This window comes from Rhinopithecus bieti, unplaced genomic scaffold, assembly GCF_001698545.2.
Source record: "Rhinopithecus bieti isolate Rb0 unplaced genomic scaffold, ASM169854v2 scaffold_61461, whole genome shotgun sequence".
In the NCBI taxonomy this organism is placed as follows: Eukaryota; Metazoa; Chordata; class Mammalia; order Primates; family Cercopithecidae; genus Rhinopithecus; species Rhinopithecus bieti.
The window spans coordinates 861,973-882,107 of NW_016823852.1; the positions used below are offsets into that span (position 1 = coordinate 861,973).

A 20,135-nucleotide genomic window follows, 5' to 3' on the forward strand; every position below is an offset into this window, starting at 1 on the left:
GGGGGGGGTGTAAACTTCCTATATACAACATAATGATTTTAGATTAAGAAGAAGGAAAAGCTCAATTACTTCATCCTTACCTCTGTGACATCAATAGTTAGAAGGAGATCTGTAACTGTCTGGGACCTGTCTGATGTGTTAAATGAGACTTGCATAGGATCTACCATCTGCTTCTGGAAGTCCACATTCACCCTATATAATATGAATTTTTAATAAAATAAAAATCAAGTTTTAGAAAGAAAACACATTTACATAAGTGAAATTATCACTCGAACTATTCTAATATTTCTACAAGAAAAGAACACTTCAGTAAAATACCTAAGCCAGAGATGACAAATTTGATTTCATCTCAAACATGAATTTCTGCTGGCTTTTTGAAGGGCTCTGGAAGGGGTACACACCCCAACAATTATATACTACCCTCCAGGGTATACCCTGGAGGGTAGTATATAATTGTGAAGGCCAAGACTATCAGAGAATATCTACTTTCAAGGTATTATCAAGATAAATAGATAAATTATTAAATTTAGACTTTCAAGGTCTGAGATAAATTCTAAATCTCAGACCTACAGTGTTTCCTGACTTGTGTTTTCAAATGTGCACCTTGACCTTTAGAAAACTATAAGAATCCATGCTTGGCTCAATGCTGTGTTAGAAAACACACACACATGATTTTCCAATAAACCCCCAAAATATCATTTTCCCTTAAAAGCAATAAGATAGTAAATGGTAAACTTCTGAATACAAAAGACAAATTTGACAGAAAATAAAAATTTCCTTTCCTAATACTTCATTCTAAAACGAAGAGAAAGAATTACAAGAAAGATCTTGATCCAACTCTTTTCCTGATCTCCAGACCCATTTTCAATGAGTGACTCAGGCAACGAGTGACTCCCCAGCGTTCAATGACAAAAATAAGCAGAGTCTGACCTCACTAGAGCAGGACAGGTCTTCTCTACATGAAGGACTGAACCCACTACATTCCCAAACTCTCAGAAACCAAAAGTCACACACTGGATGAAACCAGATGGAACAGATTTCCCTTCCTCCACCAACTCCTCAAATTCCTGTTAAATTCCTCCGAAAACTGAAAACTCTACAATTAAGAAATAATAAATGAGACTTCCCACATATGTGACTATGGGGATATGGCCAAAAGGCAAGCAGTCTGTCACAAATACCATGGGTGACTCAGTTTGGTCCAAGAGAAGATCCAACAGGGTGATATCAGCTGCGTGCAGCAAGTGCCCCTGCCCTGGGCTGACCAGCCCTACAGACAGCCGTATCCCTGAACTACTCTCTGGGTAGGAGTGAAAAATGCTATTTGGCAAGGAAGGGCAGCTTATTCTGGTAAGCAACTAGGTGCTCCCAGCTGCATCTCCATTATGTCCCACTGATTGCTGTGTTGAAGACAAAGAATATTCCACAATACTTAAAAAGAGAATTTGCAAAACAAAATGCATAATCCTATCCAGGAAGAAAGGAAATGAACGTTAGATTTAATCCCTACTATTTAACTAAAAATTACATAAATGGTATCACTCAATCCTCTCAACAGCCTTGCACCATAGGTATCATTTCTTTTTGTTTTTTTTTTTTTTGAGACTGAGTCTCGCTCTGTTGCCCAGGGAGGAGTGCAGTGGTGTGATCTCAGCTCACTGTAACCTCTGCCTCCCGGGTTTAAGTGATTCTCCTGCCTCAGCCTCCCGCGTAGCTGGGATTACAGGTGTCTGCCACCATGCCCGGCTAATTTTTTTGTATTTTTAATAGAGATGGGGTTTCACCATGTTGGCCAGGCTGGTTTTGAACTCCTGACCTCAAGTGATCCTCCCGCCTCGGCCTCCCAAAGTGCAAGGATTACAGGCATGAGCCATCTCGCCCGGCCGGTATCATTTCTATTAAACAGAAAAAAAACTCCGGTTCAGAGAGGTTAGGTAATGTGCCCAAGTGCACAGAGTGAGGAGATGACACAACCAGGATTCAACGGCAGGTCCACACGACCACAAAGCCAGTGCTTGTTTGTTTGTTTATTTATTTACTTATTTATTTATTTATTTTAAGACAGTATATTGTTCTGTCACCCAGGCTGGAGTGCACTGGTGTGATCTCGGCTGACTGTAACCTCCACCTCCCGGGTTCGAGCAAGTCTCCTGCCTCAGCCTCCCGAGTAGGTGGGATTACAGGCGTGTGCCACCAAGCCCGGCTAATTTTTGTATTTTCAGTACAGACAGGGTTTCACCATGTTGTCAAGGCTGGTCCCAAACTCCTGGCCTCAAGTGATCCACCTGCCTTGGCCTCCCAAAGTGCTGGGATTAGAGGTGAGCCACAGCACCCAGCCAAGCCAGTGCTTTTAACATAAGCTGAAGCAAGGTCAGATCAATAGTCATTTAAAAACAGTATCTAAATATGTGAAAGCAGGTAGAGCATGTCTGCCACCTCCCTCCTGAAAATACCTTGTGTTCCTGAGCTTTGAGACATTCATGCCTTGCACCTTCCCTTCAATTTCCTCTGCAGAATGAACGTTGAGTTCAAGTGAAACTTTTAGTTGAGACATCTTAATTGCCATATACACGGCAGGAAGGGTTTTAAATCTCTCTGTTGGATTTCGTGAGAATTCCACAAAGGCTCTGTTCCACAAATGTAAATTTAAAAATAAATTTATCAGGCATCTGATTAAGAACTACATATTCATTTCCCTCAAGATTAGACAGAAATTCTGTCACATCTCTCCTCAAAATGCCAGTAACTCTTCAATCTATAATTAATCAATAACATGTATTAATTTCTCCAATGGAAAATTGTTAATTTAAGAGAATTAAATAAAAGTTATAATGACATGTCATTAAACCAAAACCAAGTATCATCCTTGTATAATATAATGCAGAATAAAGACTAAAGTCACATGCAATTTGGGGCAAAAAAATCTTACTTCATAATTACTTTCATAATTGCAAAATAATTTTCATGATTACAATAGAATGTCTTTTTTAGTATCATAAAATAAAACAGACACAGAAAACCACACAAATGTATAGCTCAGTGATCTTTGTAATTCCCCTTCAAAAAAACCATGAAATCATTTTTTCTTTAATTTTTTTTTTTGAGATGGAGTCTCGCTCTGTCGCCAGTGCAGGGGTGTCATCTCAGCTCACTGCAACCTCCACCTCCCAGATTCAAGAGATTCCCCTGCTTCAGCCTCCCGAGTAGCTGGGACTACATGTGTATGCCACCACGCCCAGCTAATTTTTGTATTTTTAGTAGAGATGGGATTTCACCATGTTGGCCAGGATGGTTTCTATCTCCTGACCTCATGATCTGCCCATCTCGGCCTCCCAAAGTGCTGGGATTACAGGTGTGAGTCACAGCGCCTGGGCCGAAACCATTAAATTTATTGCCAAGTGACATGGTTTAGATCTGTGTCCCTGCCCAAATCTCATGTAGAATTGTAATCCCCAATATTGGAGGAGGGGCCTGGTTGGAGGTGACCGGATCACGGGCGCAATTTCCCCCTTGCTGTTATTGTGCTAGTGAGTTCTCACGAGATCTGGTTGTTTAAAAGTATGCACCACCTTCCCCTTTGCTCTCTTCCTTTCGCTCCAGCCATGGAAGACGTGCCAGCTTCCCCTTCACATTTCACCATGATTGTAAGTTTCCTGAGGCCTCCCCAGAAGCAGCAATCTACACAGCCTGCAGAACCATGAGCCAATTAAAACTCTTTTCTTTATAAATTACCCAGTTTCACGTATTTCTTTACAGCACTGCGAGAACAGAATAAAACACCAAGTAATGTTGATAAATGCCCTCCCTTACCCCAGCCCATATTTCAGTGTCTCATTCCAGCCCCCTCTCTGGGGCATGAGCAGCAGGCATAGAGCAAAAGGTGCCTGCTGGACGTACCAGGCAGAAAGAAGACAGCATCAAGTTTACCTTGATATGCATGCACATTCTAATGCCCCTGGGTTCCCACATCCTCACAGAGCCCCACAAACAGACCTGGGCCCCTTCCTCTACTATAAAAATCATCCTGTAGGGAGCTCTCTCCTGGAAATGTACACCTTGAGCAGTTTGGAAAGACGCCCAGCAAGGGAGGTGTGTGGAGTAGGTACATGAATGGACCCTGATTCACTCCGCCCTCCTCTGCCCTCCTTCATGCCCCATTCTCTTCACTCATAAATGCATGCATTTTCCTTCCACCCACTCCCTGATTCATGCACTTCTGCTTTATCTCCCTTCTTCAGAGTCTCTCCTAAGACTCTGTAGAAGTAATTTTGAACTCCAGACCTCAGCATCTACTCCTCGAAGCTCCATCCTCCCCAGCTTCCAGGCTGGAAAGCCAGATGCTCTTGGGCTCCTCTCTCTTCTTTGCCCTCCACATGCAATGACCAGCCAAATCTAAGACATCCTCCTTCCCATCTGTTGGCTCCTTTTCACGTCAAACACCACCATACTGGCTCCACATCTCAGTACCTCCGCTCTGGACTACTGCGAAGAGTCCAGGCCGGCCTCTTCTTCTCTTGTCTTGACCTTCCGCTTATCCCTAAGTTCCATAAAACATGGTTCTGGACAGAACACTCAGAGGTCTCCAAGTGCCCACCTAGTCACGTTCACACTCATCGATCTACCAAAAGACTGTCCCAAAGTCAGCGTCTGACCTCCTCACAACAGACTCCATCTGACACGGAGCAGCTCCGCCCAAATGGCTGCCAGCTATGTGTGCACAGTCTCGGCTTTCCACCATCAAGATCAGCTCATGCCTGCCTCCTGCTGGAAAACCACCCTGACCCTGTGGCACCACCTCTGCAGTGGACACTGCACCAGCCCGAGGCCTCACAACCCTCCAACGTCCACCCGAGGAAGTCTCAAATTAATGTTACTGCTGATATTGGGCCTCAGATAGAATGTCTTCTTCTAACCTTCTGGGCCTCTCCCATGACTTCTCACAGCAGGCTAATGTCTGTGAAACTAATTTGACTCTCCACTCCTACCATAAAGTTGAAAGCTTCTTATGGGAGAACATGATATGCCCAGGTACTACCTGTGCCCATCTGCCCATGCACCCTTGGTACCTCACAGAGTCTATACAAAGTCACCCCTGCTCTATGCCAAAAGAAATACAGTTCTTATTCTTTTAATCACTGTATCTTCCTTTGCCTTTAAATACTTGAATCCTAAGAAATGGTACTGGTATAACCAGAAAGAATACTGTTACTTCCCCCAAAAAATTGGTATGACATTTGTATTACGACTAGAGAGCTGGAAATGTGAGGAATGTAAAAGCTATAAACACCTATAAAAAAGGTTCCAGGCAATGGGAGGCAGAGGTTGCAGTTAGCCAAGATTGTGCCACTGCACTCCAGCCTGATGACAGAGTGAGACTCCGCCTCAAAAATAAATAAATAAAATAAGAAAACAAAACAAAAAGTCCCAGGCAAGAACAGGAAACAAACACAGAACCCAATCTGGTCATAAAGATGAGTGAACAAAAATGCTGCAATCTCATGGGAGCCAAGACTTCTGACCCTCAAATCGGTCAAAGGAACAGTCACGCAGAACTGGAACCTCACCCAGGTAAGCGGACGCACAATATTCAGGAATTAGTTTAGCTGTGTGATTCCAGCTTTAAGTAAGCTACTTTATATATGTGGCTTACTATCTTACTATAATTTACATCAGAATATTTAAGAAAAGTTCAGACACTACAAGTTTAATTCATTAATTCTCTAAGTTGTTAAAAGCACTTAGGAAGGTTTTGCTTGTTAGGGAGTTGGACATTTGCCTCATGAGGCATTTACAGTCCTACAAAGAAAATCAATATGTTAATCATAGAAATGGAACTTAAAATGCTGGAGGGAATTACCCCAAATTGAAAATGGACTTAATGTTCAACTTGAGTGAATTGGACATTAAAGAAAAAGTGTTTGTTCTTATTTACAAAGCTTCGTCAAGTTAAATAAAATTTATCAACATTCATAGAACACTGGAAAAAATTTCTAACTTTAAAATTAAAATCATACTTTAGGTTTTTTGGTACATAAACATTTCCTGTTAGAAATAAAAACTGAGTGATACTCCAAAACACACCATTTGCTCCTTACATGCAGTAAGTAGAGCCAAATTGAGTTTTTACAATGTTTGCCTTCCAAAAATATTCAAAACATATCTGCTTTAGACAACTATAAGCAGATACACTCTATTCTGGAGCATCTTCATGGCCCACAAAATAACTCTTACTAATGACTCACTGAGAAAATCTGAGGACAAGTGCTTGAAAGAGAAGATCACTTTAGGATAATCCGCCTTAGCATCACACTGAGTTACTGAGCCTTCTTGGAGTGACCACGCTTGACTGCTAACCAGCAGCTTAGTTCCTTTAGGAGGTCACTTAGCAGAAAGAGAAGATAAATTGCGTCTGACCATAAGATAAACTAAAACTACATTTTGAAAGCCAATTGCAGCAGCCCATAGGAGGACCCATTTCCATGGGCACTCAGTTTTAAGAATCAACATCTGGAAACATTTGAATCTTTATGCCTCTTTCATAATTGCAGTTGATTACAAAAATATACTTACTTTGCACCATCAAATACAATGGATTTGACTTGACCACACTGTCTAAAGAGAGACTGTAGTTGTTTATAGTAAAGAAATCCATAGGGAGGAATGTGCTTCAACTGTAAAATATGATACAAAATCAGAGCAGATTACTAGAGCTAACAAAATAGTTTCAACATTCACAAGCCCAAAACTGATGTAAACTGTTTTAGTTTCTAAAAACACAGTTTGCTATCTTTAACCATAATATATGAACTCTACATATCAGTGCATTTAATGACTTTCAAATTCTAAGTTCTATAATAAATACGTTAAATAAAGGCTAATTCTACCCCTGTTAAAATGGTGTAAGTCTAATAAAGCAAAATTAAGATTTGTTTACTTCTGTTTTCCCTTAAAATAATCAAGCTTACTAAACACTTCTTTTTAAAACATATTTCTACATAAGGAATCACGGGAATGTAAACTTTAAAGGAAAATGTCTAACTAATGAGAGAAGTGCATATTTCCTCATCACCACAGTGGAAGGACCAAATAGCACATGATTAAACTGGCATTGATCTTTAATGTATAAACTCTCAAGGCACCACGCTGGGTTTCTGCAAAGCACTCCATACTTTCCTCTGGACCAGGGCAACTCCTGTGCCAGCCCAGCTCTGCACAGGGCTCCGTGACAGAAGGCACATAAGTGAAGGCATCCAGTTAGATCCTGTCTCCTCACTCCCTGGATCCGCATGTCTCCTTAGGCAGGTTATGGAGTTGCCCTGAGACCCAACTGCCACATCATGAAATGAGAATGGCATGAGAAATCCCCAACTCAAAGGGTGGAGTGAGGCTCAGAGAAGAATAAAAAGTACCTAACACACAGTCTCTCAAGTGCTAAGTAAAGCTAGCTATTACATAGCTTTTAAGATATACACACTAGGTGATTTTGGGCCCCCAGACTAGGTTCCCAGTGCTGGAGGGATGCAGGCAGAGCTGCTGAACCTTGAGGGAGAGTCCTATAGAACCCTTCCCGCTGCGCACAGCTGAGGGAAGAAAACCACAAAGGGGCAGAGGGGTGAGAGAGGAAGCCAAGCAAAGGGCTTAGTCAAACCTGACGGCCAGCAAGAGCACAGGTGCTGATCAAATGATTCTCAGTAGCTATAAAAAACTAACGACTTCCTTTTACAGTCCCTTCCACAGGTATCAAGTGTATCTCAGCTGGCTCTCTCATCTCCAGCATGAGCACCAGCTCCTTTTGGTGCTCATCAAAGACCTCCAATTGTAATCTCAAGTGAGCTATTTATGTCTTCAGGATTAACAGCTGTGGTATAACAATAACCAGGATAAAAGCTGGCAATGACGGAGCGCTTATGATATGACACGAAGGAACTTCAAGTGCTTCTCACCCCGCCTTACCAGATAGAGGCACATACTGGAACCAAGTAATCCGAAACAGTCCAGTCTCAGATGCTTTCTTCCAGTGTGATTCTCCCTGCTGCTGGGCTTTAAACAACTGGGTTGCAAACGTTGATTCAATGGTCAGGGTCTATGGCTGATCATCAGAAATGCCCAAAGTACACACTACTTGAATGCTGATTTCTAGGGCATACTTTCTAGCTCAGATCTCATAGGGCCCTCAGATCTGAATTTCAACAGATATAAAAAAAAAATAAGCACTCTCTAGGTGGTTCTGTTTGGCATCCAGGTTGGGGGATCACTGGCTTAAGCCACAGCACTCAGCTGCCAACCAATAACATTTTATTCTGTATGAAATGAAGTTGTGAATTAAGAAAATGTTCTTAAACTTATAAGTGCCTTAAATCCTTCAAAATAGCACATGATCAAATCAGCATTGACCTTGAACGTATAAACTCTCAAGGCTTCCTTATAAGGCCAGGTCTGTAAAGGGAGGCAAGAGACTGAGGGACAAGTAGATGTACCTGAAAAGGCCAAACAAGCCTAATATTCACTCCAGGGGAAAATTCACTTACAACTCACAAAAACAGAAACAAGTAGAGAACAAAAACGTTCTGCCTGACCACACCCCAGGGAGGGACGCCTGCCCCCAGCACCTACCACTACAGTTGTCTTGGGGTCCTTGCCAGCCAGCTCCCTCACTGCCATCTCCTCATCGGGCTGTCCAAAAGTAAAGTAATTTGGATAGAAAGCACCTGCCAATACAACCTGGAAAAGAAGTTTATTTTCATGAAGTAACAGCATTGTTTTATCAGTTATTCTCACCAATATACTAATCTCAACCCAGCATGATATGACATCTACAAATGTAAAAGACTGTTATCATTTGTATAGAAAACTAGACCTTTCACCAACCAAGCAGAAAGTCACAATTCTGGTACTTTCATCTAACAGACACCCTAAAAAAGAAACACTTTTTTCACCTAACAGAAACATCTTTCTTCAAAAGAGCTTAAGTACTTCTCAGAATGAGGCTTGGGAAACAGTGGCAAGTTGAACAAGGACACAAACCCTCCTACACACAAAGCCCCAGGGTTGGGCAACTTTCTCCACTTCTCCCCACACACGTGGGGAGGTCCTCTCAGGTGGGGAGGTGCTTCTCCCCACACACGTGCGCGGTATTCTCAGATGTTCAGAAAGAACTCCAGTTGAACACTTAGATTTAGGGCAGCAGGCTGGCATCCACTATTCACCTCTAAAATGCACTCTGCAAAGAGTCCCTTCTTCAATAAAAATATACCCAGTTTGAAACACACCCACCAAAGACTCCCCCAGCCTTAGAGCAATTTTACATGCAGGAAAACACTCGCACATTTTCAGCACACCCAGTTTAGAGGCATCTACCTCAAACCTCATTCTGTATGCATCAACCAACCCTTCTAGGAAACCCTACAGCAGAGGCAGTCTCCACTGGCCAGGACACCTTCCCGCTTGCTACATTCCATCTAACCACTAGTAATCTGAATCCATGGCCTCCAAAGTTAAAATAATATTTTCGGTGTAGGTGAATAGCTACATAAACTGAAAAATATAAGGAGCATTTCACTTTCTTAAAAGTTAAAACAAAAGGATCTCTCCTGAAGCAGTGATAACACAGGTACTCTACAGAAACACCCCCCTGGAAATTAGAAATGGGTCTGAATCCATTAAATATTAATAAATAAAATAAACAATAAATACTCTCTACATGAATCATCAACTCAACAAATAATGCAAACTATGAAAGACAAGAATGTTTCCTGGTTCCCAAACACAGTATGAACGTTATGGACCTAAAACTTCCTTTGAGATTTGGTTTGTATCAGAAAGCAGGAATAAGTGGTTTCTCAACCACAAGACCCTGTAAGCACAAAGAAATCAGGATAAAACTATCCAGGAAACTCCAGCACACCTGTAGGATGAATCGCTGCTTATAGATATACTCTTGGTCCATGACCGGTCGCCGAGAATCAACATGCATGTTGAACTGTGAGACTCGAGTCTTCAGTTCTTCATATAATTCAGCCACCTAAGAAAAATACATTGAAATCTGATGTCTCAAAGGTACATACGTTATCAGAGCAGTGAAAACACTAGAAAATAAGTGCACAATGGTAAAGTATAAATACATCTATAGAATGAAACACTGCAGCTAATTAAGAATCATCTTTTAGCTGTGTGCGGTGACTCATGCCTCTAATCCCAGCACTTTGGGAGACCAAGGCAGGGAGATCACTCGAACTCAAGAGTTCAAAACCAGTCTGGGAAACATGGTGAAACCCAGTCTCTATAAAAAAAAAAAAAAATACAAAATTAGCTGCACATGGTGGTGCACACCTGTAGTCCCAGCTACTCAGGAAGCTGAGATGGGAGGATCGGCTGAGACTAGAAGGCAGAGGTTGCAGTGAGCCAAGATCGTGTTACTGCACTCCAGCCTGGGTGGCAGAGTAAGATTCTGTCTCCAAAAAAAAAAAAAAAAAAAAAAAAAACGACAAAAAGAATATAAATAATCTTTTAAAATTTTATTATTATTATTTTGAGACAGAGTCTCACTCTGTCATCCAGGCTGGAGAGCAGTGGCGCAATCTCAGCTCACTGCAAGCTCCACCTCCCAGGTTCACGCCATTCCCCTGCTTCAGCTTCCTGAGTAGCTGGGACTACAGGCGCCCCCCCACCACGTCCAGCTAATTTTTTTGTATTTTCAGTAGAGACAGGATTTCACCATGTTAGCCAGGATGGTCTCAATCTCCTGACCTCGTGATCCGCCTACCTCAGCCCCCCATAGTGCTGGGATTACAGGCAAGAGCCACTGTGCCTGGCCTAAAATTTATTTTTAGAGACAAGAGCTTGCTATATTGCCCAGGCTAGACAGTGCAGTGGCTATTCAAAGGCACAATCCCACACTGATCAACACAGGAGTTCTGATCTGCTCCCTTTCCAAGGCAGGCTGGTTCACCCCTCCTTAGGCAATACGGTGGTTCCTGGCTCCCAAGAGGTCACCGTATCGGTGTTGAGTTTAATGCAACACCAAATCGGCATGGCGCACTACAGCCCAGAACTCCTATGCTCAAGTGATCCTCCTGCCTCAGCCTACCAAACAACTGGCAATATAGGCATGTGCCACTGTGCCTGGCAAGAATCATCTTATTAGAAATAAATTAATAAGTAATGTTAAAGATGAACAGTATAACACTTATAGAAAATACCAGAATACAAAATCATATATGCTCCATGATCTGTTTATAAACACACACCCCTGATGGGAACCAGTGCAAACGCATAACTGTGCCCACCCAGAGATCAGAATAGCAGAGAGCCATGACCACGGCCTTGCTTTAGGTCCTCGAAACACGTTCCAGCCTCTGCCATGAACATGTACTGCTTTTGTGATTAAAAACAAAATAAATGACCTATGGCCAAATAGTCCCTCCAAACAGGAAAATAAAATCAATATCCAGTTGTAATAAAAACTGTTTCACACAAAATGTCAAACTTTAATGTACACATGTGAAAATACACAACTCCAAATACCTATGAACTGATCATAAATTAAGTCACCACTAAATTATCTCAATTACAAAAAGAATACAGTCACAAGTGTGAACATAACTGGGGGAAATAACAACTAAAAGAACTGAAAGGACAGAAAAACTTAGCAGCCACTATCTTCTCTGTGGAGGGAGGAAAAGCCTGGGACATGGGAAGCAAGGGAGAGTACACTCAGATGCTCACCTCTGTACGTCTGAGGGATGGAACTCTTTCATGTAACTGTAATCACATGTAACTGAACGAATTAAAAACCAAGACTATGCCACTTTCTATACTTAAAAGCAATAAAATCAGAAATTAACAAGAAAAAAATGATATTTAAAAACATTTCAGGGCTGGACATGGTGGCTCACACCTCTCAGAGCTTTGGGAGGCTGAGGCAGAAGGATTGCTTGAGCCCAGGAGTTTGAGGCTGCAGTGAGCTATGGTCATGCCACTGCACTCCAGTCTGGGAGACAAAGACCCTGTCTCTAAAAAATAAAAATAAACTCTTTAGTCAGAGAGGAAACCAACACTAAAAGAAATTATAGACAGGAATGTCAAAAATCAGTGGGATGTGGCTAAAGCTACTCATAATAAAATTCATAGCCTTAAATGCTTTTAATTAGAAAGATTGAAAATATTATTAATATTAAATATTAATTTCAGAAAGACTCAAGTAAACCAAAAGTCACAGGATAACTAAATTAATGGGAAAAAAACAAAAAGCAATGATTTAGAATCCCCCACCTCTTCCTTCCCTCCCAAAAAACATAGACAAGAAAACTGACAAATGAAACTAAGAGCAAGCTCTCTGAAAATACAGTAACACAAAGGAATCTTGCAGACTGTGCAGTAAAGGAGTAATCCAGCAGGCCTGGCTGTCCGGACCACGCACATTCCAGAGAAAGGTTTGGCCCTGGTCCAGCTCCTGAAAGGTCACTGCCAAGCCTCCAGGAACTCTTATCCTCCCTAAAAAGAGTATCTATGCTTACCTGGGGCCTTGGGCCACAAAAAAGAGTTTACGCTAGAATATGATTTATGGTGGGGCCTTGGGCCATAGGGTAACAGTTTCCTCTAGAGGGACTGAAGACTGAGTAACTAAGGTCAGCCACATGGGTACTCTAGGCCTACATAACCAATGCGCAATAAAAACCCTGGACACCAAGGCTCAGGGGAGCTTCCTGGTTGCAATACTTCATGCCTGTCATCGTACAGTGTGGCTGAGAGAATTAATCACTGTCCATAAGACTCTACTGGGAAAGGACACTTGGTAGCCTGCACCTGGTTTCCCCAGGGCTCCTCCCATGGACCTTTTTTTTTTTTTTTTTTTTAACTTTTTCTGATTTTAATCCATATCCTTTGGCTAAAATAAATCATAAGCATAAGCGTAACAGCTTTTCTACTTCTGCAAGTCCTTCTAGCCAATCAGTGAACCTGAGGATGGTCTTAGGGACTACCTGAATATACAAATATAATCAAGAAACAATGAGAGTACACAAATACACAATAATAAGAACAAGAAAGGTGTTACCATTGGACATGAATTTGAAATTACAAAAATTACGTGTAACTATACATCAATAAACTTCATGATCTGGATTAAATGGGTACCTGAATGAAAACATAACTCCTCAAAATGACTCCAGAAGAATTAGAACCCAGAATGGATCAATAACTCCCAGGGATATTGAAAATATTTTTTTAAACTGATCCCTCAAAAAGGCACTAATCCCAAAGATGTTTTTGAATGCGTTCTATCAAATACATAGGAAATACATTTCTAGTTATTAAACTGTTGATTAAAATGGTTCCTGGACACAGAAAGATGCTCGTCCTACCAGGGTGGTATCGACACCAGCATCTGATAGTGTTGTGCATGCACGTGCGCACACATGCACACACACGTAAACCAGAGGCCAATTTCACTTATAAATACAGAGGCAAAAATTCTAGAGAAAATATTGGCAATCAGAACCTAGCAATGTTTTGGGAGAAAACATTACAAACAAGTGGAGTTTATTCTGAGAACACGTGGTTGGGTCAACAGTGGGAAATCCATCATGTATTCATGTATAAGTCATGCACCACACAGAAGTGTCTCAGTCAACCATGGACACATATAGAACTGTGGTCCCATCAGACTGTAACAGAGCTAGAAAATTCCTGTTGCCTGGTCACATCACAGCTGTTGTAGTGCACCACGTGTACTCATGTGTCTGTGGTGAAGCTGGTGTAAACAAACCTACCGTGCTGCCAATCATATGAAAGTCTAGCACACACAATACATACAGTACATTACAGTTGACCCCTGAACTACATGGGGTTGAACAGTGAGGGCCCACTTATATGCAGGCTTTTCTTAACCAAATGCGGATCAAAAATGCAGTATTCAAGGGATGCAAGCCCGAGTATATGGAAGGCCGACTATTCATGTACATGGGTTCCACAGGGCCAACTGCAGGACTTGAGTATTCATGAATTTTGGTATACAGGGGTCCTGAAACCAACCCTCCTTTATATACCAAGGGACAATTGTACTTGATAATGATAATAAATAACTATGTTACTGGCTTAAAGATTTATCATACTATACCATCATTATTTCAGAGTATATACTCCTATTTATTTAAAAAACAAAAAAATAACTTCACATGTCTTGAAATCAGCAGCAGCAAAAAAAAAAAGCAGCAGCAGCAAAAAAAAAAAAAGGAAACAAACCAAAATAGTTAACTGTAAAACAGCCTCAGGCAGGTCCTTCAGGAGGTATCCAGGAAAAAGCATTCTTACACTGTAAGAGATGACAGCGCCATGTGTTACTGCCCCTGATGACCTTCCAATGGACAAATGTGGAGGTAGAAGACAGTGATACTGATGACCCTGATTCTGTGTATGCCTAGGCTAATGTGTATGTGTGTCTTAGTTTTCAACAAAAAAGTTTAACAAATAAAATTATTTTAAAATAGATAAAACCAGCCTGGGCTACAAAGTGAGACCCTGTGTCTACAAAAAAAATAAAGAATAAAAAAAAATTAGGCCAGGCACGGTGGCCCACACCTGTAATCCCAACACTTTGGGAGGCCAAGGCAGGCAGATCACAAGGTCAGGAGTTCAAGACCAGCTTGGCCAACATGGTGAAACCCCATCTCTACTAAAAATACAAAAAAGTAGCCACGCATGGTGATGCGCACCTGTAATCCCAGCTAATTGGGAGGCTGAGGCAGGAGAATTAAACCCAGGAGGCGAAGGTTACAGTGAGCCGAGACGGCGTCATTGCACTCCACCCTGGGTGACAGGGCAAGACTCCAGCTCAAAAAAAAAAAAAAAAAAAAATTTAGGAGTGGTGACATATGCCCGTAGTTCCACCTACTGCAGACTGAAGCAGAAGAATTGCTTGAGCCCAGGAAGTCAGGGCTTCTGTGAGCTGTGATCATGCCATTGCACTCCAGCCTGGGCAACAGAGTAAGATCCTATCTCAAAAACCAAATAAATAAGGAAATAGATAAAAACTTATAGAATAAGGATATAAAGAAAGAAAATATTTTACATAGCTATACAATGTGTTTGTGTTTTAAGCTAAGTGTTATTATAAGAGCCAAAAGTTTTAAAAAATTAAAAGTTTATCAAGTTAAAGAAGTTATATTAAGTCACAATTAATGTTTTAAAAAACTTTATGAACTTAGTGTAGCCCAAGTCTGCAGTGTTTATAAAGTCTACAGTCATGTGCAGTGATGTCCTGGGCCTCCACATTCCCTCACAGCTCACTCACTGACTCACCCAGAGCCACTTCCAGTCCTGCAGGCTCCACTCACGGTAAGCTCCCTATATTGGTATGCCGTTTTTATCTTTTATACCAGTGATCCCTAACCTTTTTAGCACCAGGAACCAGTTTCATGAAAGACAATTTTTCCACAGACCAGAGAGGGTGGGGATGGTTTCAGGATGAAACTGTTCCACCTCAGATCTGGCATTAGTTATATTCTCATAAGGAGAGTATGGCCCAGGTGTTGGGAAACCCTGTTTTATAACCATATTTTTACTGCACCTTTTCTACGTTTAGTTATGTTTAGGTACAGAAATACTTACCATTTTGTTGTAATTGCCTACAGTGTTCAATACAGTCACATGCTGTACAGGTTTGCAGCCTAGAAGCCACAGGCTACACTATACAGCCCAGGTAGCGGGGCACACCATCTAGGGCTGTGTAAGTATGTTCTATGCTGTTTGCACAAGCATAAAACCATGTCATTACTCATTTCTCAGAATGTATCCCTGTCATTAAGCAATGCAAGGCTGTATTAGTAGGTTAAAAATTAAAACACCATATGTTTATCTTTTTCTTTTTCAAGACAGGCTCTCACTCTGTCACCCAGGCTAGAGTACACTGGTGCAGTCACGGCTCACTGAAGCCTCTACCTCCCAGGCTCATGCAAACCTCTCACCTCAGCTTCCCCAGTAGCTGGGACTGCAGGTGTGAGCCGCCACACCCCATCTGTTTGTCCTGACAGACACTGAAGAGACAACAAGATTACCCGACCATTCCTCACTAAACTATGCATAGGGGACTATTCCTTAACTCGAAAAGAGTATTTGTTAGAAACCCAAGTAGTTCCACTGAAAGGTGAAAGAGACACTCCTACTACAGCTGGGAACAGGCAGGAAACACACTTCTTAGAATACTCATTACTACCCATGTACTGTTGTTACTTAATAAATACTTTATAAGTCAACTTTATTTGCATCCACTTGGTCAAAAACTTAACTTACCTCTCTAATTCTCTTGATTTGAATGTAATTTAACCGTCCCCAATTAAGTTCATCCTTTAAATATATAAAAGCAGAATACTCAATATTAAGGTAATAAATTAGAGCTGAATTTAGCTAGTTTAATACGTCTCATCCAAAAATTTAATCATGAATGTAAATTACTGAGCTATTAAACATGTACTCAAGTTGACCGTGGCACTCCCTCTCCAGGTACACCCAATTTTACATTGAAGCCAGAGAGCATAATAATCAACCATAAACATGATACAGAAACTCTTCTGAGTTCACCTGTCTCAAAAATTAAAGGTAGACATAACTTGATTATCTTGAAAAAAGATGTCTGACAAATTATATACCAACAAGAAAAATAATACAGCTGAGTCTTTAAAAGACTTTAAACAGCTAACTCATATACTTATTAGTAGAGATATATCTAGGCACAGCAAATCTCAACACAGAAACAGCAGACCTGTAAACAGTCTGTTGAACCAAATAAGTTTAGAAGAAGAACAAAGCCTGACAAAAAAAAAAAAATAATAATAATAAAATGGAGGGTAACAGATTACATTTCTTTTAAGCCCATTATCTAAAAGAGCTGAAAACAGAAACAGCAGGCACATGGCTCTCAATTTTGAACTGACATGTCCAACCCAGCACCCACAGCTATGAAACACTCACAAAGAGGCTACAGACACCACGGCAAGATCAGTACAATGTGAAGCCGTGAAACAAGCAGCACAGCTCCAGCATAGGCCTGAGAGCGAGCAGCCTCCTGAGAAGCGATGGAAGCAAAAGGACCAGTCTGCAGAGATTATCGCCTGCCACTCCTGGGACAGTCGTGCGAGCACTGTCTACAGTGACCTCGACTCCAGCTGCAGGCAGCACATCATGATTCACATGCCATGACTGTGCCAAGACAGTCCTTCTCTCATCACTCCCAGCCATCTAGAAAGCAGCTGGAAAGGGCTCACCAACCTTCGGGTACCGCAGCTCCCCTCTCTGTCTGCAAGCCTTCCATGTCTGAAAATAAATGATCCAAAGTTTCAAAATAGTGTGTTGGCTCACTGAATTTTTTTTAAGTCCAATCTCAACAAACTGTTGAAAATTTACAACATAAAAATGTACAAATCTAATTTTTTCAATCAATTTCATAAAATTGGATTTCCATCTCACCCACTTCTTCCAGCACAGTTAATTTAACATTGGATACCAATAACCCTGGTAATACTTTCACAAAATAAAACACTGTCTCTTTCTACCTCATACATTTGTGGTATGAAAATGTACTAACAATCTGTGGTAGCTGCTTTCATGGTTTACACAACAGAAAACTTACTTTAAATGCCTCAACAAGTGCAATGCAGTCACTCTTGCTACTGCCAGAGAAATTCACTTTGTTCCTACAAACAGATAACGGTGTCATTCAATACCATTAAAATACAGTGACACTTTAAAATATGAATGTTCAGTACCTATATCCATCGAGATGCTGCCGGAAAGGCATTGCAAAAAAATTCTTCAAAGAAAGAGCTGCCGCTAACCGTAAAAAATAAACAAGAAGAATGTAAGATTGTGACAGTGGTGTTATATAAACTTCCCACTAGCATTTATTTGTTCTCACACTTACCTATAATAAGACATTCATCTAGACATCCAAATACATGTCCAAGGACTATGAGTTTACCAAGTTGCTGACTTACAGGAAGCTGAGCTAAAACTCTTCCTAAGAAGGTCAATTCACCATCATGGGGGTTTTCATCTTCTCTCTGCCCACTCACTGCAAGTGCTCCAACCTTTATACAATAAAATTAGTGTTATTAGCAAGCACTGACTTACTCTTACTTTTTCCCCTTAAGGTGGAGAGTCCAAAACAGGAAATGAAGACCACATTTTGGTGAATAAGGCTCTAAGTCAATTTATGAAAGGCTGATATGCTACCAAAAAAAACTTTTTAAATTTTCCCTTGAAACTTAGAACACATTTTACTATTTTTTTTAAAGTATGATCCTAGGAGGTAACACTAAAGGACTTTCACAAAAGTCTACTCACCTCACTCTTGAACAAATACGGCATGCACAGTACTAAGTGAAGGATCTCCCAGCTGCCACTGTCGACAAAACCTTACTGAACTATGTATGGGGAAAAACTTCCTTAACTTGACACAGTGTTTTTCACAGAAACCCAAGGAGCTATCAAATTTTTTTATTAAAGGAAGCCAAGTGTGGTGGCTCACACCTCAGTCTCAGCTACTTGGGAGGCCATAGTGGGAGGAGGGTCACTTGAGCCCAGAGTTTGAGGCTGCAGTAAGCCATAATTACATCACTGCCCTCCAGCCTAGGCAACAGAGCAAGACCCAGTTAATCAATCAATCATTCACAATAGAGAAGGTAAAACACCAGAGGCATCCTCAACTTTGAAGGTCAGAAGCAGAACGTCCACAGCCCCAGCACAGTATGTACACTAGGACACAGCTTGTATCAAGGCCTCCGTTACAAGTTCAAAGGGCAGAGTATGAGTCAGGTGTGCAGTCAAAGAATCCCGAGGCGGAAGAGCAGGGTTTCCAGGAATGGACGAAGAAAGCCAGAAGGAGGCTGAGGAACAGAGTTAGTGGGAAAGTGAGGCAGAGACTGAGGGAGCCGCAGTAGAACAGAGCTCTATAGATGTACTAACCATCAGGCAGTCCTACCTCCTTTAGTAGAAGGATGGTGCGCTCAATGTCACTCAGACCAGGCGGGGAAAGGGCAGTGGCCAGCAGAGCTCTTGGCTCACCCATGTCGAGTAATTTCGCTTTCAAGATTGTGCTTCCTAATGGACAACGCTGAAAAGAACCAAGCCTGAGATTAGAAATAATAATGTAACGAAATCAGTTAGCCGATTCACATAACCAGTGCTTCAGAGGGAAAGAGGAGGAGAGAAGGAGAGGAGAGAAGAAAAAATGGAGAGGATTGAGGGAGACAGAGAAGAGAGGGGAGAGAGGAGAAAGAACAGGAGAGAGAGACGGAAAAAGACAAAAGATGGGGAGAGAAAGAAGGAAGCAAAAAGAGAAAGAAAAGAGGGGCTAAAAAGTGGGAGAGAAAGAAAGCAGGGAGAGGAAAAGAAGAAAAAAGAGGAGGAGGACAAAAGAAGGGGAGAGACACAGAAAAGAGGAAGAAAAAAGGCTGATTCCACAATTACTCATTATAAAGGGACATAGAAAACAGCAGCATTTAAAGACAATCCTATCATAGAGCCCACAGATACCAGAAAACATCCTCTCATTAAAACTGTGAAATGTGGGTAATGCCCTAGACAGTAGCCTGATGTGTAATCAATAGTGAGCCCGGATTGTGAGTGAGGGGGAATGTGGCAAGACAAGGATTTTTCTGGAACCAAAATTAGATGACACTAGAAATTATATTACTTAAGACTGTTTGGCAAAACTATCAACTTTGACACTTTGGGAGGCCAAGGCGGGCGGGCGGGTCACGAGGTCAGGAGTTCGAGATCAGTCTGGCCAACATAGTGAAATCCCGTCTCTACTAAAACTACAAAAAATCAGCTGGGCGTGGTGCTGTGCGCACCTGTAATCCCAGCTACTTGGGAGGCTGAGGCAACAGTGCAAGACTCCGTCTCATAAATAAATAAATAAGTAACTTTGACAGTGACCAAAGTGAATTACCAACATCTCAGGAACAACATGATCAGGGATGAAGTTGTCCCAGAAATCCTTGTGTACCAGCCGGTAACAGTACCCTCTAGACACTCGTCCAGCACGGCCTTCAAAGGAAAGATGTGCAAACAGGGTTTGGCATTAATTACTTTAACATCAGCATGAAGATATATATATATATATATATTTTTTTTTTTTT

At 41.4% G+C, this 20,135-nt stretch overlaps 1 protein-coding gene across 1 annotated transcript in view; it reads right to left on the reverse strand.

Annotated features, from left to right (window-relative positions):
• Positions 1–20,135, reverse strand: part of TDRD9 (tudor domain containing 9) — a 137,587-nt gene that overhangs the window by 28,232 nt on the left and 89,220 nt on the right. The window contains 12 exon segments of the mRNA XM_017861911.1: positions 81–192; positions 2,454–2,627; positions 6,571–6,671; positions 8,614–8,721; positions 9,905–10,021; positions 16,288–16,341; positions 17,263–17,307; positions 17,624–17,687; positions 17,760–17,823; positions 17,915–18,080; positions 18,974–19,105; positions 19,946–20,043. Of these exon segments, the coding sequence (XP_017717400.1) occupies positions 81–192; positions 2,454–2,627; positions 6,571–6,671; positions 8,614–8,721; positions 9,905–10,021; positions 16,288–16,341; positions 17,263–17,307; positions 17,624–17,687; positions 17,760–17,823; positions 17,915–18,080; positions 18,974–19,105; positions 19,946–20,043 (1,235 nt within the window).